General features: G+C 44.1%; 1 protein-coding gene across 7 annotated transcripts in view; it reads left to right on the top strand.

Annotated features, from left to right (window-relative positions):
* Positions 1-202: 202 nt before the first annotated feature.
* pcloa (piccolo presynaptic cytomatrix protein a) overlaps positions 203-16,534 on the top strand; it is a 55,558-nt gene continuing 39,226 nt past the window's right edge. For 6 of the 7 annotated variants that reach the window (XM_085769502.1, XM_085769501.1, XM_085769499.1 and 3 more), the window contains exons 1-3: positions 203-602; positions 2,785-3,859; positions 5,271-6,281. In XM_085769502.1, coding sequence (XP_085625628.1) covers positions 391-602; positions 2,785-3,859; positions 5,271-6,281 — 2,298 coding nt within the window. In that variant the 5' untranslated portion in view covers positions 203-390. The remainder of the gene's footprint in view (positions 603-2,784; positions 3,860-5,270; positions 6,282-16,534) is intronic. The other variant, XM_085769503.1, reaches the window with a different exon arrangement.

Here is a 16,534-nt window from a genome sequence, read left to right as displayed (position 1 = left end):
ATTTATTTTGTGGTTCCGCAATGTTGTGTAGGATGCTCAGAAGCTGATGCCCACACCAATGCCAGCTAATTAGGATTTTATTTTGTAAGACCTCCCGGAAACCACCCTCAGTGGTTGTGAACGGTAGTCAAACTGGAGGAGACCCCCCTCACGGTAAACTGTGGTGACTGTGATGTGCAGCTGCAGAAATGCGAGACACGGAAAAAAAACAAGGAGAAACGAGAGGAAATGTGAAGGCAGGACAGAGGGAGGAAGTGACCAGTGAGACAATCATCTGAGATGCTCCGACACACCGAGGATCACCGTGTCCGCTGCGCACTTTGGAGATAAAAAAAAAAATAACGCGGATCGCGCATTGATCCGAATCCGGGGGAACGGGAGGGGTCGATCATGGGGAACGAAGCGAGCCTGGAAGGAGGCGAAGGGCCGCTGTCTGGGCTACCGGAGGGGCTGGCACCTGACGGGAAGGGCGGCTTTGTCCGGGTCTCCGACGGGACTCCGGTCAACCTGAGTGAACTCAGCGAGGAGCAGAGGAGGCAGCTCGCCGCCGCGGTGTCAAGGGCGCAAGGCAGGCAGCCCGGAGGCGCAGCAGCTGCACGAAGGCAGGGCTTCTTTTTTAACCAGCTTATTTTATTCGATGCATTAAGAAAAAGAAAGAAAAAAAAAACACAATATGAGACGTAAGAGCGGAAGGAGTGTGGATGTGTTGTGGTTTGTGTGCATCATCATTTGGAGAGAAGGAGGCAAAGGGAGCATGTTCACGCCCATTTGAAATCCTCCTAGCCGCACCAAGAAACGATCCCGTTCTCAGAGCCCCGTGTAATGGATCATCATCCACATCTGGCGTGACTGAGAAACACCGCTGTCATCCCCATCAAATGCATGCTGCCTCTGATATCAGCTGGGGCGCGTTTTATCGATAGGCTACATCATTGTGTGTGTGTGTGTGTGTGTGTGTGTGTGTTGTTTTCCCACTGATACGAAAGCTTCATTTTGAATAACTCATCTACAAAACGATGATTGTGTCAGATTTCATATTAAAAAAAAATATGCCAGTTGTTTGTGTCAGTGTCCGCGGTTACTCACTGAGTAAGAGACACACCTCCAGTATTTGTGCGAAATTTTCGAAATGCCTGCTGGGTAAGAAAAATCAGTCGTGCCCAGTGTGTTTTTTCCCCTCCTCCTTCCACCATCACAACGACGCCTTAACACCCTGTAAAAAAACACACACACATCCACCACCTTTATATTCCCTGCATCCGCTTTCTAATAATATCAATCACAGAATTCCTCTAAATTGATTTTGAATCGGTTATAATGTGAGGGATGTGCTTCATAGCGGAGGAGGTAGTAGGAAGCTGCTAGTGAAAACAATCTGCTACAAGCCCCCATTATTATATTTAATAACTATAATTTCATTATGATGGTGAAGGATTCCTGGATTTCAAATAGAATAGGATGATGTGCAGAGCTGCTAATTGGCTCCAACTGTGGGTGGGGAGGTGGTGGTGGTGGTGGGGAGACAATTGTTATTTATATCCGAGCTAGAGATGGGGGGAGGAGGAGGGGTGGGGGGGGTGCATCAATATTAATATGACTATAAATAGCAACAGCAGCGTTAATGTCATCACTCGTAGACATCCCCTCCTGCTGCTTTCTGATTGTTTTCTTTTAAAAAGTCGGTTTCATGTTGTGCTGATGGAGGCTGCCAGTCTGGTCGCTGTCCGTGGTGCTGAAATCCACTCTGCAGAGGAGCATTGCAACACCACTACTTCCACTGTTAGCTGGGTTCTTACCCTGTAAACTCATGTATTACTCGTTGCCCATTGTAAAGCATCAGTATTCATTACAGCATTAAGCTTTACTGCCTTGGAAGGTTATTTATCTCAGGCGTAATGACAGAGGCATCAGGGACAGCAAGAAAGCAATACCACGCTGTATGTTGCGAACAGTATACACGCATCAACGGCAAAGACAATATCCAATCAGTCCATTGATGCATTTCTCTAAGGGTCCCGTTGTCTCTCTGTGTGGGTTGTGTATGTTGTCTCTCAGCCTGAGCTAACAAAGACGTGTCATCTTACCCCCATGGAGCCGCACACTTCCCTCTCTATCTCAATGATCTACACTCCATGTCATTCAGTGTTGTTCACTATCCTGTCAGCTTCACCCCGGGGCTGCTAGCTACACATTTTGTGTTCAGTGATGTGTTGAAAGGGCCTGAGAGCTAGCGCCATGATCTTAACTTTTATTATTAGCACAGTGATGCTACTGTGTGGAGGCAGCAGAGATGGCTAATATCATGAGCAGTGTTGTTTGGGATGGAAAATTGCAAATGGGTTGAAAGCGTATGTAACTCTATTTTAAAGTTGCTGATAGTTGTCTAAATTGCCATTTTTGATAATGCTGCAATATAAAAAGAGAAATTGCTTTTTGCTTTTACCATTAGTTTGTAGTCTATGTGGTCGTTTCTTGTAACATCCTTTTGTGGGTAGTCGTGAAAGACACATTTGTTGTTTGTATTTTGTATCAGCCTTTTAGCTAGTAGTGTTATTTCTGGGAAAACATGACTGGATGTTTTTGATCTGAGTCTCTAAATTCAGGTTGAAAGTGAATAATTCAAACAGTAGGTTCTTGTTGTCTTCATCTAAATGTCACCAAAGAAATTTTCATCACAAGTTAAGACATAAGGAGCTGAAGAATATTTCAGAAATATCCCGATTTTTAAGTTCACAGTTTGGTCTTTCTATATTTTTAATCTCTGTTTTCTTTTTTTGTTTCCAGACCCTCAGAATCTGATGCCCAGCGAAGCCAGCAGGTAGGGGCCTCCAGGGCCCCAACAGGCCTCAGTAAGAGCCGAACTGTAGACGCCTTCAACCAGGGTCCACCTGGTAAGCCCACACCGGGCCGCAGCCCTTCGTCCCTCAGCCTTTTTGAATCCAGATTCCGGCAGGAGCCAAAAGACCCCGAGACCAAGTCATCCGGCATGTTTGGCTCCAGCTTCCTGAGCGGGGCCAACCCGCTCAGTGCTGTGTCGTCCATGACCTCCTCCGTCTCCTCCTCCATAACCTCCATGGGCGACCAGGTCAACATCCCCAAGTTTGGACTGTTTGGGGATGAAGAGGAGGGAGACGCACCAGAGGCCAAGCAGGGAGGAAAGCCACCGGGGAAGGGCCCTCAGCAGGGCCCGGGTCCGAGGGGACCACAACAGGGTGGACCGCAGAGACAGGGTCAGGGCCCACCTGGACAGGGGCCAAAGCCAGGGCAGGGACCCCCTGGGCAGGGCCCCAGGCAAGGTCAAGGGCCACCAGGGCAGGGCCCCAAACCAGGCCAGGGTCCTCCTGGCCAAGGCCCCCCTGGGCAGGGCCCAAGGCAAGGCCAGGGCCCACCAGGGCAGGGCCCCAAACCGGGCCAGGGACCACCAGGCCAAGGACCCCCTGGACAACAGGGTCCTAAACCAGGTCAGGGTCCTCCTGGCCAAGGTCCCCCTGGGCAGGGCCCAAGGCAAGGTCAGGGACCACCAGGCCAAGGACCCCCTGGACAACAGGGTCCTAAACCAGGTCAGGGTCCCCCAGGTCCGGGTGTCAAACAGGGAGGCCCTCCCCCACAACAAGGACCTGGAAAGCCTGGGCCCAAACAGCAAGGTCCACCTGGCCCCGGGGCTCAACCTGGGGGGCCAGCTAAGAGTGGGGGGCCTCCTGGTCAGCAGGGGCCTGGAAAGACTGGAGGTGGACTCTGCCCACTGTGTAAGACCACCCAGCTGAACACTGGGTCCAAGGAGCCGCCTAATTACAATAACTGCACGGAGTGTAAGAACCAGGTCTGCAGCCTCTGTGGGTTCAGCCCCCCAGACTCAGCGGTAAGAGAGTGTTTATCTCCTTTTTTTCTTTTGTCGTTCTTGTTCATTTAAACTGTGACTTCAGAAAAGTGTTATACTGAGGTTATATCGATCTAAATGAGACACATACGTCCAAAGAACAGTCCATGTTATTGAGGGCAGAGGGTGAGAAAGGTCATATTAAGGTCAATATAAAATTGTGCCAAATGATCACTGCCTCTCATTATGCTGCCAAAATATTGATTTACACTATTATTCAGGCATAAAATGTCATTTTTTAGTTTAATCAATATCATTAAATGACTCTGTGATACATGTACAGAGGAATTTCTCCAAATGGTCAAAATGAATTGGCAACACAATAATATACAAGGTTGCAACGTGTCTAATCACACCTTACCATGTGTTAAGGTGCACAGTTTTCCAAATCTTGCAGCATATTTCATTTCTCTGAGCCTGGCAGAGCGAATGCTTCTCATAAGAGTGGCACACGATTTGAGAAACAGAGAGACCATATGGACCCAGGGAATGTTGATCAAGGTGACTCATGTCATGGCCACAGGAAGATACTGTGCCAGCCAGTGAGGACGGCTCAGTCACACATGGGCTGTAAACGCTGGTGGGCCATGATCACAGCAAACCAAAATGACTGCTTCATTCTGCTCAAGCTTCTTCCTTGGGATTTGTTTCTATGCGGTCAAGGCCAATTCTTCAACACAAGAGTCAATGCAGGAAGTGGATTCCCTTTGATTTTGAATAAGGTCTCTATACAAGTTTAATGCTGTTTGCAGTAACAGTATACTGTACTGTAGTGTGGTGTATGTTTTAAGTTGATTGAATTTACATCACAGTTATTACATTCAACAAGGACCATCACACACAAAAATACACACAATGAAATTCAACTGTTGATCATGGCCTGAACCTTTTGATTCCTCAGACAGAGGGATGAATAAAAGGCCTCGATACATGAATAGTAGTTATCTTTGTGTCAAATGTTTCCTGGTTGACAGGCTTTGTTATAGCTTCACTGAAACAGACGTGTAGAAATGGCTTGTTTTTTTCTTCTAATTTAATTAGAAACAAATAGTTGTTGTGTAAAATTCACAAAATGTTGGTATTGTCTGAATTTATGTATCCACCGACTGATGAGTATTATTGTGGCTGCTGCCAGATTTGAATTCCATCATGCTATAAAGAAGCAATTTGGGAAAAGAGGATTCGGCATCATTTGAAACACCAATTAATGGACATGACTCTATATTTGTCTTCATGTTACGCAAAATGAAAAGAATATGGTTCTTTCAAGGGTTTAATTGGTTCTGCCTGCCTGTGTATATTTTCTAATCACACATGCCACTGGTGTCTGTGCTCACAACAGTGGGGAAATCTGTCCCTGTTAAATCTTACCCATCTTTTGTTCCGCATACAGGGTAAAGAGTGGCTGTGTCTGAACTGCCAGATGCAGCGGGCGATGGGAGGTATGGATCCCCCTGGCATGACGAGGCCCAAACAAGGCTCGGCTCCACCCTCGCCCCAGAGACAAGGACCCGGCAAGCCTGGCAAGCTGCTGATAAAGCAGCAGAGCACCACCGACCCCGGGCTAACACCGCCCACCACGCCGAGGCAGAAGTCGCCGGGAGCTACCTCTCCAGGTCCGCTGTCGCCGGCCTCCTCGGTAGGATCCCCCAAAATTGACCCCAAGACCGGTCGCCCTGTTCAGCAGAAGTCCACCCCCCAACAGTCTCCTGCTAAGGGCAAACAGGAGTCCAGCTTCTTCGGGGGGTTAGGAGGCATCAGTCTGGGGGGCCTGACGGATGCGGCTAAACCTCCTGCGGCTGCTTCGCAAGCGGCCGAGTCCGTTACAGGGAAACTGTTTAGCGGTTTTGGTGGTTTGATGGAAACGTCGAAGCCTCAGGCACAGGCTCAGCAGAAACAGGAGGAGTCAGTAACTGGGAAGTTGTTTGGAGGTTTTGGAGGGTTGACAGAAGCCACAAAGCCTCCCGCTGCCGCTTCTCAGATGTTCAGTTTCGGATCGTCCCTGTTGAGCTCAGCCACTAATCTGGTCACCGGAGAGGAGGATAAGGCCGCGGATTCTCCCCCTGGGTCACCGCCAGACTCCGAACCGGACTCCCCCTTCTCTCCGCCTGGATCGCCACCCGATTCGGACTCTGCTCCTGACACCCCACCCGCCAGATTCAGGAAGCCCCCCAGAACCATTTCTGTGGAGCAGAAAGAGGAGGCTCCGGCGGTCAAACCTGCCCCTGCCCCTGCCCCTGCCCCTGCCCCTGCCCCAGCATCGGCGACCAAGGAAAGCTGCCCTCTCTGTAAAGTGGAGCTGAACATCGGATCATCAGACACACCCAACTTCAGCCTCTGCACCGAGTGCAAGAAGACGGTGTGCAACCTGTGTGGATTCAATCCCACTCCCCACTTAGGAGAGGTAAGAAACCTTGCTATTGTGGCAGTTTTCTTAAGCCCCACAGCTCCTTGTGCTTTCAACACTCTGCACCTACCAGTAATTTATGCGTTCTGTCATATATAAATAGAACGCAAACATCTTCTCGGTGTTTCATTGAAATAGGTCACAGTAGAGATACCATCAGGAGCGGCAGAGTTTTCAGCTGTGCGTTTTTCCCACAAGCATCGAGCAAAGTACTGTGAAATGAGGATAGCATGTTGTTAGTTGGTCTGAGCACATTAGTTCACCCCAGATAGACACTGTAATGACATTTGCACATGTTTGACCACTGAATGAATGGATGTGGTCAATTATGATGCATTTTAAAATGCCAGCCTCATTACTATCAAGCTTTCTATAGAGAGGGCTGCCAGAGATGTGAAGATGAATTAAGTTGTTTAAATGGACAACTCATCATCATCAGAGCACTTCAGACAATTGACACTTGACTCTGAAACTCAATATCGTGTGCATCTGCGTGTGCTGTATATATGTGCGTGTGTGTGCTTGTTGTGTGTTTGCTTTTCATACAGAATACACAACTTTCATGCTATGGGCTATTTTATTTTCATTTTGAGATCAGACACATGCCAGGAAAATATGTAAATAGACATGAAAATGTTTGTGTGCGTCTGTGTGTGCGTGCCCATTCATTGTCTTAGTTTGCCTAACGATGACGTGGAAACCAAACACTTTTGGCCTGCTTATCTCCTGAGGTGTGGGGACTGGTTTGGCGGTGTACTGCTGTGTGTTGTCACCATCACACGACTGTGTGTTGAGAACAGATGGTGCTCTATGGTGTAGGATCAGTATATTACAGGAACAGAGGCCAAAAAGTGCTTTCGGTTGAGTGGTTAATCAGCATGTAGGCAAAGCACATTACTACATACATACTATATATACAATATATTACACCCACGACGTATTATTCTATGTGAATTATCCTTGTAGTCATCATTATAATGATACTGCATCACTCATTCAGTCAGTGATTTTTCATTCACTGAAATTTAGACTGATCTTAAACGAAACAAAACTATAGGTCAGTTAAAGTAGGACGTTTGGTTTTGTCCTCTTGACATGGTCATATGATTCAGGCCACGATCACGTGTTTTTTCAACCAGCAGCTCTATCGTGGCTTCACGTGCTTTGTTAGCCTTTGGTTTAAATGTGTCTTTAGTAATCTGCTGTTTATTTCTGGCTCTCCGAAGAGCCCTCAGTAACTGAGAGCTCATCTGAGCTGGGAGTGAAATCCACCGCCACTTTACTGCTAAATTCTCATAGGAAACCAAATTTTATTTTGTAGAAATATAGGTTGTATCTTTTATATCTTACAAAAAAAACCATTGATTTCTTGTCTGTGAACTTTTGAAGGAGTAGTTTGACATTTAGGGTTATTTGTTTTCTTGGTTACATTAGATGATTGATACCACTCATATATATGAATCAAACATAAAGCCACATCTAGCAGCTTAGATTAGCCTAAAGACTTGAGACAGGAGGAAACCGCAGCTTGGAGCAGTGACTTATTGGAGTCTGGCAGATACCACCTTTAAAACAGTGACTTCATTCAGAGATTTTTGTAGTACGGATTAACCTGTGAACATTCAGACTCATTTAGTTGTCTTTGGACTAAGCCAGACTCCATTAGACTGGTACCAAAAGTCTCATCTAACATCTGCCAGAAAATGAACAGTTGAAGCTCCAAAAAAGTCAAATTATTTCTGCAACAACTTTTTGAAATGCCAAAATGCATCCTAGACTGGAAAAAGCTAGAATTTATAGTTTCATATTGCATCTCCCATGCACTTGTGTTGGTGTGACACTGCAGATTGTGGAGTATTTACTGTACTTGTTGTTATGCAACACAATAATGGCATGTTCGATTATGATTAATTCAATTGCTCCCTGCCCACGGTTAGCACTCTAAAACAAGATGGCTGCCATTTGTTTACAGTGATGACAGGGCTATTAAAGTCTCTAGTTCTTTAAGTTTGGGGATTTTTGTTCTTTTCTGCAGCCCCTTAATTGTACATGCTCGCCGGGATAACGAGGAGCTGAACTGCACAATCACTTAATTGAGGCCAAGCATGAGGAAAAAAATGTAATTATGCTTGAGAGATGGGCATCCAAGCCACTGATGCTGTAATTGGATATAGATGAGTCCTTGTTAACAGCATCTCCTCTGAATGCCAGAATGTGGAGCTCTGTTATGTGTTTTTAAGAATGATGGAGCTCGACACCGCTACAGAAATAATGAATCATTTGTGACTCATACAGGATAAAATTAAGTTTAATAATTCAGTGAGCATAGTAGGATTTGATTGAAGAAGTTCCTTATGGAATATTCTGTGGAAGACGCACAGACACACACATACACAACACCTTGGTTGAGTCATCTACCCCCTACGTACCGAGCTTCGCTTCTGTGTCATTGGCTGTCATAATGTTGGCTGTCAGCAAGGGTCCGTTTGCTGACGCATGTGAGTGGGTCAGAGTGTGTGTGTGTGTGAGTGTGCGTGTGTGTGAGTGTACCAAGGAGTATGTTTTGCAAGATTGTTGAGTACTGAGGTGTAGACAGGGGAGGCTGTGGTGAGTTTGCATAGTGTAGGTGTGTTGCTTGTTTAAATGACTTTTCATCACGACAATATGCCAGTGAGGTGTGAGGATTTGGGCCATTTAACTCAATTTCTGTATGTTTTCCTATTAAAAAAACTGTAGGATGAGCGTGCATCCATACTAAGTGTCAACACGTGTGCATGTGTAGGCGTAATCTCAGTTTCCTAAAAGGATTTAAAGGGCAACAGGAAGCCTGTCATTTCTATCGTGGCTTGATCCTACACTCAGGTGTCTGTGCTTAATCCCCATCAATATGAGTTTAGAAAATAGGCACCCCAGAAGGAGGAGCACTCACCTTAATGGTTTCTTTCTTCCCTGCTTTCCATCACAGCCCTCCATCTTTCTCTGTTGTTTTTGCCACCTTTTCTCAGAATATCTATATCATTTCCCTTCTGTAGCATGTCTTCTTTGTCTCTATCCTTTAATCTCCTCCTAACTTTATAAGACATAGAGGCAACTCACTTAATGCCTGTGCTGTTTTTATGCGCTTATCCTCCTTTTAAACACAGTATATTCTCCTCGTCAGGTTCTCACTTAGTCGTGCTACCCCTCTGTTTTTTTCCCCACTGTCACTCCCTTTGATGTGGGGAAATCTGTAAATGTGCATCTGGGTCTAGTGCTGCTCAGCAATGTTACCATTGCTCAGGCTCCATGTCATGTTGCCCTTATCAGTAATGAGTGTGCCCGTCAGAGAAGTCTTACGTAAAATGGGTGAGGCACCACTTTGCTAACAGGCACAAATCAAAGGATCCTGTGAGCTACAGCCTGTATCACCTAGACCGAGGTGGATAACCAACAAGATCTTACCTTTCTTACCAAACCCTAAAGATACTAAGCCACTGATTAACAATCTGTGGTTCATTGGTGGAGCACGAGAACACTAACAATTTTGAATAAAACCATTGAATCTTTTGTTGTTTTTGTTCATAGGGGCAAACTTATTTCTAGTAACTCTTGATTGGAGGTATGCAGTACACTCATATTTTTATTTACCACTACATCATCTAAAGCAGACGAGGTATTTTACCCACCAGAAGATGTGCTTTGCTCTAATATATCAAACAGTCTCCGAGGCTTTAATTATTCAACGCTGTGAGGCTGTGGGAGAGGAAGATTCGTAGAAACTGAAATGCTTTGTTCCAGATGCCTTTGTTTGGTTTGGTTGGATGAATTTACATTGTGACGGCTTGAGTGTCAAATGGATAAACGAAGTCATACAGTGACTGGTGATCTTTGTATTTTACCAGCTGTAAAGTACAGTAATGCTTTCAGTATTTTCGGTAAATGGGTCATCGTCCTCTATGTCAAACCCACATTCAAGTTAGAGGAAGACTGGCATGGCTTTCATCTCAAGGAATTGTTTTGTGTCAGACTGGAAACAGGGGAAAATACTGTAGTTAGACCAAAGGAAATGTCACATTTTTGTTTGTAGGGGAAAGATCATGATGTGAGTTACAGTTGTTAAGACTTGAGGACCATTTTTGACATGGATAAAATAGTAAATACAGAGTTAATTTATGGAGATTAGGTTTCAAAGGAAATAAACAGTGGTTGTCTGTGTGATTATGCCAAACTGAGCTCTGGGGCCTTTGTTGCTTCTCTTTCCTCCTTGTCATTATCACTTCGACCACTACAGGTCACTTGACAAAACATATCTGAATTAAATGTGAACCAAAGCTTCTTTTGAGGCTTGATTCCACGTGTGAAACCAGTCCCTGCAGCTCGTTATCTTAGACTGGAAACAGGTAAAACGGCGTCGGCTAGCAAGGCTGGCAATGGGCTCTATGCACAGCTTCACTACTTCCTGAATTTAAGGCAGGTCTTTTATTTCCTGTCTTACATTATTGGACCAACTGATTAATCCAGGTGTGTCTGACCATTGTGACTACTCAGACACACCTGGATTAATCGGTTTGTCCAATAATGTAAGACAGGAAATAAAAGACCTGCCTTAAATTCAGGAAGTAGTGGAGCTGTGCATAGAGCCCATTGCACCCTGATGGCAATTCTGCAGGTCACCATATTTTCTATACAGATGATGTGATGTATCTTTAAAATAACTATTTAGTTTTGCCATAGCTACATAGCCCCAAAAATGGCTAATTACTTACCAGTACAAGACAAACATTGGGAGTTCAGCATCAAACTACATTCCTTTACTCACTATGATCTGTCTCCAGTGGTGGAAAGCATAACCAATGCTAACTCACATCTCTGTCACATTGTTTTTTTCTTCTGACATCAGCATGCTAACCAACTAGCTTCATCCTTCTCCAAAAGCAGCTCCCTGTAGCCTAATCTTCCCTAAAGGGTTAGGGTTAGGGTTAGGGTTAACCCTAATGCATGAGAATTAATAAATTGTTTTTAAATGTGTAAATGATGGAGCTGGGCTAGTGTTTTCTCTTGCTAGGCTGAACACGTCTTTGACCTATCTGAGACAGCAAGCAATTTGTTCACACAGTTGCATTGTGGGAATTTACCTCCTATCCGAGTATAAAAGGTGGCCCCCACAAAAACTGTTTAAATGCTAAGAGTTTGGTTTAGTCATATTCATGTTATTGCTCAGGTTACATAAAACCAGTGAGTGAATTCAAGCTAATTCAAATTCTTGCTACTGTCAAAACCAAGTGTTACTGCATATGAGTGTTACTGTGAGTCTGTATGCCTCGGAGGCCTGATGCTTATACACACTCACTGCGTGGTGTTTCCTGTGTCCTCCCTCCTCATTGTTATTCTGTGGTCGTGCCCATGCCTCCTCCCACACTCTGAACCCTCCTGAGTCTGCACTGGCAGATAAAGGCTCAGTGGTCATGCATACAGTACACACATATAACATATACAGCATGCTTACATCCTTCAGTATTATCCAGCTGCCTGTCACACACACATACACGCATACAGTCGAGATTCAGTCTCAGCTTCAGCTTGGTGTAATTTATTTTTTCTTCTCTATATAACATCTTGTTGTTATAGGAATTTGTTGTTTACTGTAGTTTAATTCCTGTTTGTGTGCTAGTCTTTATCTGCTCCATACAGTCCAGTTGCCTCTCAGCTCTCCCATCACTTGCCCAGGGGGCTGAGGCGTACAAAAATAGTCACCGCCACAAAGAGGAGCCACAAAGAGGAGAACACAAGCGACTGCAGGGCAGCTCTCTCTCCCTCTCTCCTTCTCCCGTCTCTTTTATAACTCTTTTGTGTTCCCTCTTTCATATTTCCTCCTTTAAAAGGGTCTTTCTGCTGCACCAGGCAACCCACTGAGTTCCCCACATGGCCAACTTGGAAGGCTTGAAATGGACAGTATTTTTAGACATTCAGGTGTGTGTGTGAGTGTGCGTGTGTGTAGTGCTTTGGAAACGACTGCCTGTCTGTTGGAGGAGCAATTTAGCTCATTTGGCATTTGGAACGCTGGTCCATGAATAGGAAAATAGTGTAGATATTATTTATTCTTAAGCATTTGTCCATCACATTTTCCTTTTCAAGCTCTGATAAATGGTTTACTGTTGTTCTAGAGATTGCTATGATGGAAATGAACTGTCTTCAGGCAGCAAACTGCACACTGACTTTTCTTTCCCTTTTTTATTCAGCTCCCACTCCAGCTCCACTACAGAGTGATTTCCAATTATCCCCCTTCTAATTTACTTGTGGTTGCATCCTTAGCAAGGGCCACATTTTACATGTTAGCCACTGAGCCTTTGGTGCCAAGAAATGGGGGGGTTGAGACAAGATGTGGTGTTTGCCAGCACTGAGGTTAGACAGGGAGGCAAGGACATGCAGGCGGAGACACAGAGACACTTGGCACAGGCCTCATCTAGTTAGCACAGGGAGCTGTATTTACATCCTGACTGCTGCTCCTCTCTCCCTCACACCTTTACCACAGTGACTGAGGAGGCTCCGATTTGGATGGAAAAAGCAACATGGGCTTTGTTGGACGCATGGGTTGTCTGACTCTGACTTCCTCCCTAAAAATTGATATTCAATAGATGAGGCCAGCGGCAGAGTCGGGATTAGGAAATGGCTTCACCTCCAAAAATCATTTTCGTGCATTAGAAAACCTGAGAGGCAAGTGGATTAGCGTTTTTTTACTCACACATTTAAAGTAGTGCCTTTCATCTTTATTGGAGAATACAACAAAATGGTAAAGAGAAGTGCTGCTGGAGGGTGGTGGTTGGATTGACAGGTTGTGAATAGCAAGCTCTCAAACTGCCTATTTTTTTTTACATTCATTTACAATTAAATAGTGAGATGTGACATCAGCAGAAACACGCATACATCATCTAAGTAGAAAAACAACCGGTGCACATCTCACAATGATGTGAGAAAAAAAAGATTTAAAAGCTGTGAAGTGAGTAACAAACACACAGACAGATATTGTGGATGTGGATGTGGACTAGAGGAGCGGAGGCCCACAACAGAGGAGAGTTAGAGACAAGAGAGACGACTGTGACAGGAGGAGGAGTCGAGACGAGGGGGTGGCAATGTCACAAAGAATATGGGTGTCGACCTCTGCTGCCCTAAGCAGCGGAGCCCATGACAACCTGACTGTTGTGGTTTGTTTTTAGTGATTGTGAGCGGTGCCTGTGAGTCACATTAAAAGCACCTATAGGCAGAATTTACTGTCAAAGCAGGAACAACTGATGAAGCAGGAAGCGCCATGTCATGCAGGATTTTGTGGGAGTATAGGAAGGAGTCAACACTTAAGATCACTTGAACTCATTCTGACCGTGGTTCAGCGCGGCATGCTGCTGTGTTGATTTGATTAGACTCTGGGAGGCTGAACTGCCTCACTGTGATCAGTTGTGCTTGTTAGAGTAGAAATTTTCTCTGTTGCTGCTGGAGTCAACCAATCGGAAGAAAATATCTAATTTTTATATGTTTAAACCATGACCACTTTGTTTTCCTTGATGAAATAGTGCAGTTGTTTATTGTTGAGGAATATCCATTGTCTTTTCCTCTTCATGAGTTGAAAAAAAAGACCTTCTAAGTAAACTTCTCTTATTCTTCTTAGGAAAAATACTGTAATCATTCATCAAATTAGTGGTAAATGTAACATTTCTCAGTGGCATCCAAATATGGTCATGGCATTTAAAGTGAAAACATACAATTTGTAGCATATAGGCCTATGCAGAATTGTTTGTATTTGCCATAATCCTTCTACATTATGTTTCTTTCCAAGTCTGCATTAAATTAAATGTCAAACACAAAACATACATGAAATACTAAGTATGCATGACTTTGTGCTGGTGTACATGGTTGTAAGGCGTATATATAAATAATTTTTATTTCACAGGTTAATTTAACACAGCTGCATGGATTCGCAGCAAACGATAATTAACATTCTTTGTTGTGCAACACGCGAGCATGTAATTTCCTCGACAGTTTAATGAAAACACAGCCCCTTTTCTCCCCGATTGTGTGTGTGCGTGTGTGTATGTGTGCCAGTGCCTTTTACATCATATCTTCTTTTTAAACAGCAAAGCTTTGAATGTATTTTTTGTTAAACTGAAGCCCACAGCTCATTAGGTCTAACCTTTACACAGCATGTAGACGTGGGTGAGACCCCCCACTCACTCCATCCTGCTTCTTTTTTCATCTCCACTGTCCTCTCTTGTCTGGCATCTTCCCCCTGTCCACCTGCACTGATAAGCTTATTAGTGGCAAAAATGGATCAGGCGATGACGCTGCACACACCTACAGCTTGATATAAATGGGTAACATGAGGCTACATGCATAAAACTGGCGATTATGGTGCTGATTTTCTGTGGTTTCATCACTCCCTCAGTGTCACATTGATAAAGATTCAGTTAATATAAAGAAAATATTGATAAGTAAAGCTTTAAATAGGTAGGATTACAGACATCTATTTTTGCTGCATGGCTCTTTTGAGTGAAAGTGCACACTGTGTAACATATGATAGATGACTAAGGAGTAAAGTGGGTGTGTGTTTTTTTTTAGCCAAATAAGCCACTTAATAGTCACTGACGGAGGAGAGAATACCAGGTTAAATCCCTGGGTGTCTTATACAAAATTCAACTTCTTCACTTTCGGATGGGAAGAAGACACATGCAGGCAGATTATGGAGTGGGCTGTGGATAAACAAACACAGATGCAGACACAAAATGGCCTGAAACTAATGTGTCTCTTTCTCCTTAATCCCTGGGCTCATAGGCCCAGACTTACACCTCTTCCTTTGTGGCACATCCACTCTTAAAAACATAGACTTGTACACATGAACATGCCACTTGTTGTCTCCTCTGGCACTTATTCATTCACCTGGCAGGGGAATATCAATCCACAATGGAGCAACGCAGCCTGACATTCTTGTCATGAGAGAACAGAAACGTTCGGCCTCGTGTTTGTCATCTGTCAGGTGAAAGATTTGTACACAGAAGTGGATAATTAACTTTTGCTCAACCCTCATTTATCCTGGGAGTGTTTCCTCAGATGGCTTACTCTGGTTTCCTGCAGCACTCTGCTCCACTCATTCGGCTACACATATATCCATGTGGGATCTTCCTAGTACAACCACCGTCCCCTAATGCTGGTTTCCAAGCAGCTGGGTTAAGCTTTTTGATGGCAGAATTCGATTTATTCAACTTCACAGCCCACATTTTGGGATTAAAGCCAACAGTGTGTTGGTTTCAAGCCCAGTTCTCCAACCTTAGGGCCATCACTACTCACGTAACATTTAGTCCCATGATTTAAATGAGAATTACATCAACACGTGCAGAGATCAGTCAGAAAAGGTACATACAGCACATTGAACCCCAGAGATGGGAACATCCATAACAGTGGGACATTTATTAGGACAAAGATCTTTTTTGGCTTGCAAAGGAGCTGATGCTGTGATGTTCTGCTCTCAGTCTAGTGCAGTATAATTAAGTTGGCCACTCAGCAACACTCATCAATGAGAAAAGGGCAGCAACTTCCAGTTTTTAATTTTAGCAAGAGCTTTAGCATTGAAAGGTGAATCAAGTGGTCCAGCTTCTCAACAGCCTTACTACTCGTATAATAGGGACTATATTGTATTTTCATACATTGACTTCTGCTTCTTAAAAAAGGTTGCTAGGCCACATATCTACGTCATGTTGTTGACATAGTCCGTCATCGAAGCAAAGTTGATCAGAAAATCGTAATCATTTTTATTAGTGTATCCTATAGTTGTTGCATGCTGACAAAATGACCTTTTTTTTATCCTGGTCCAAATAACAAGGTGTTTACTTTTCAGAGCAGTACTCACATATTAGCATATAGATTGAAAACACCAATATTGGGTTTAAAGACATTGTTCATGACATTTTCTTTCTTGTCAAGACTAAGATGAGAGGATTAAAGATTGATGCTACTTGTATATGAAGAAAGTTGCACATATTGCTAAAGCTAGTCAATAGCTAAGCAGAAAAAGGGAGAAACCAAGATCCACAAAGCTTATTTATGAGTGTGTTGTATTTAATGTTGCTCTGGTAGAGGTTTTCGGGGTTTATACATCAGAGTTTTGATTGGGTGTGTGGAGTTTTGTTGTCACCATGAATTTCATCATGCTCATAGAAGGATTTAGTTACCTTTGGATAGAGCTTTGCCCTTGTTTAGTCTTCATGCTAAGCTAAACTAGTCAGCAG

The sequence above is a fragment of the Trachurus japonicus genome, chromosome 23 (genome assembly GCF_045865225.1).
Source record: "Trachurus japonicus isolate A0001 chromosome 23, Traja_1.0".
In the NCBI taxonomy this organism is placed as follows: Eukaryota; Metazoa; Chordata; class Actinopteri; order Carangiformes; family Carangidae; genus Trachurus; species Trachurus japonicus.
Note: the sequence above shows the minus strand (reverse complement) of the source record. Positions and strands in the feature narration are given on the sequence as shown.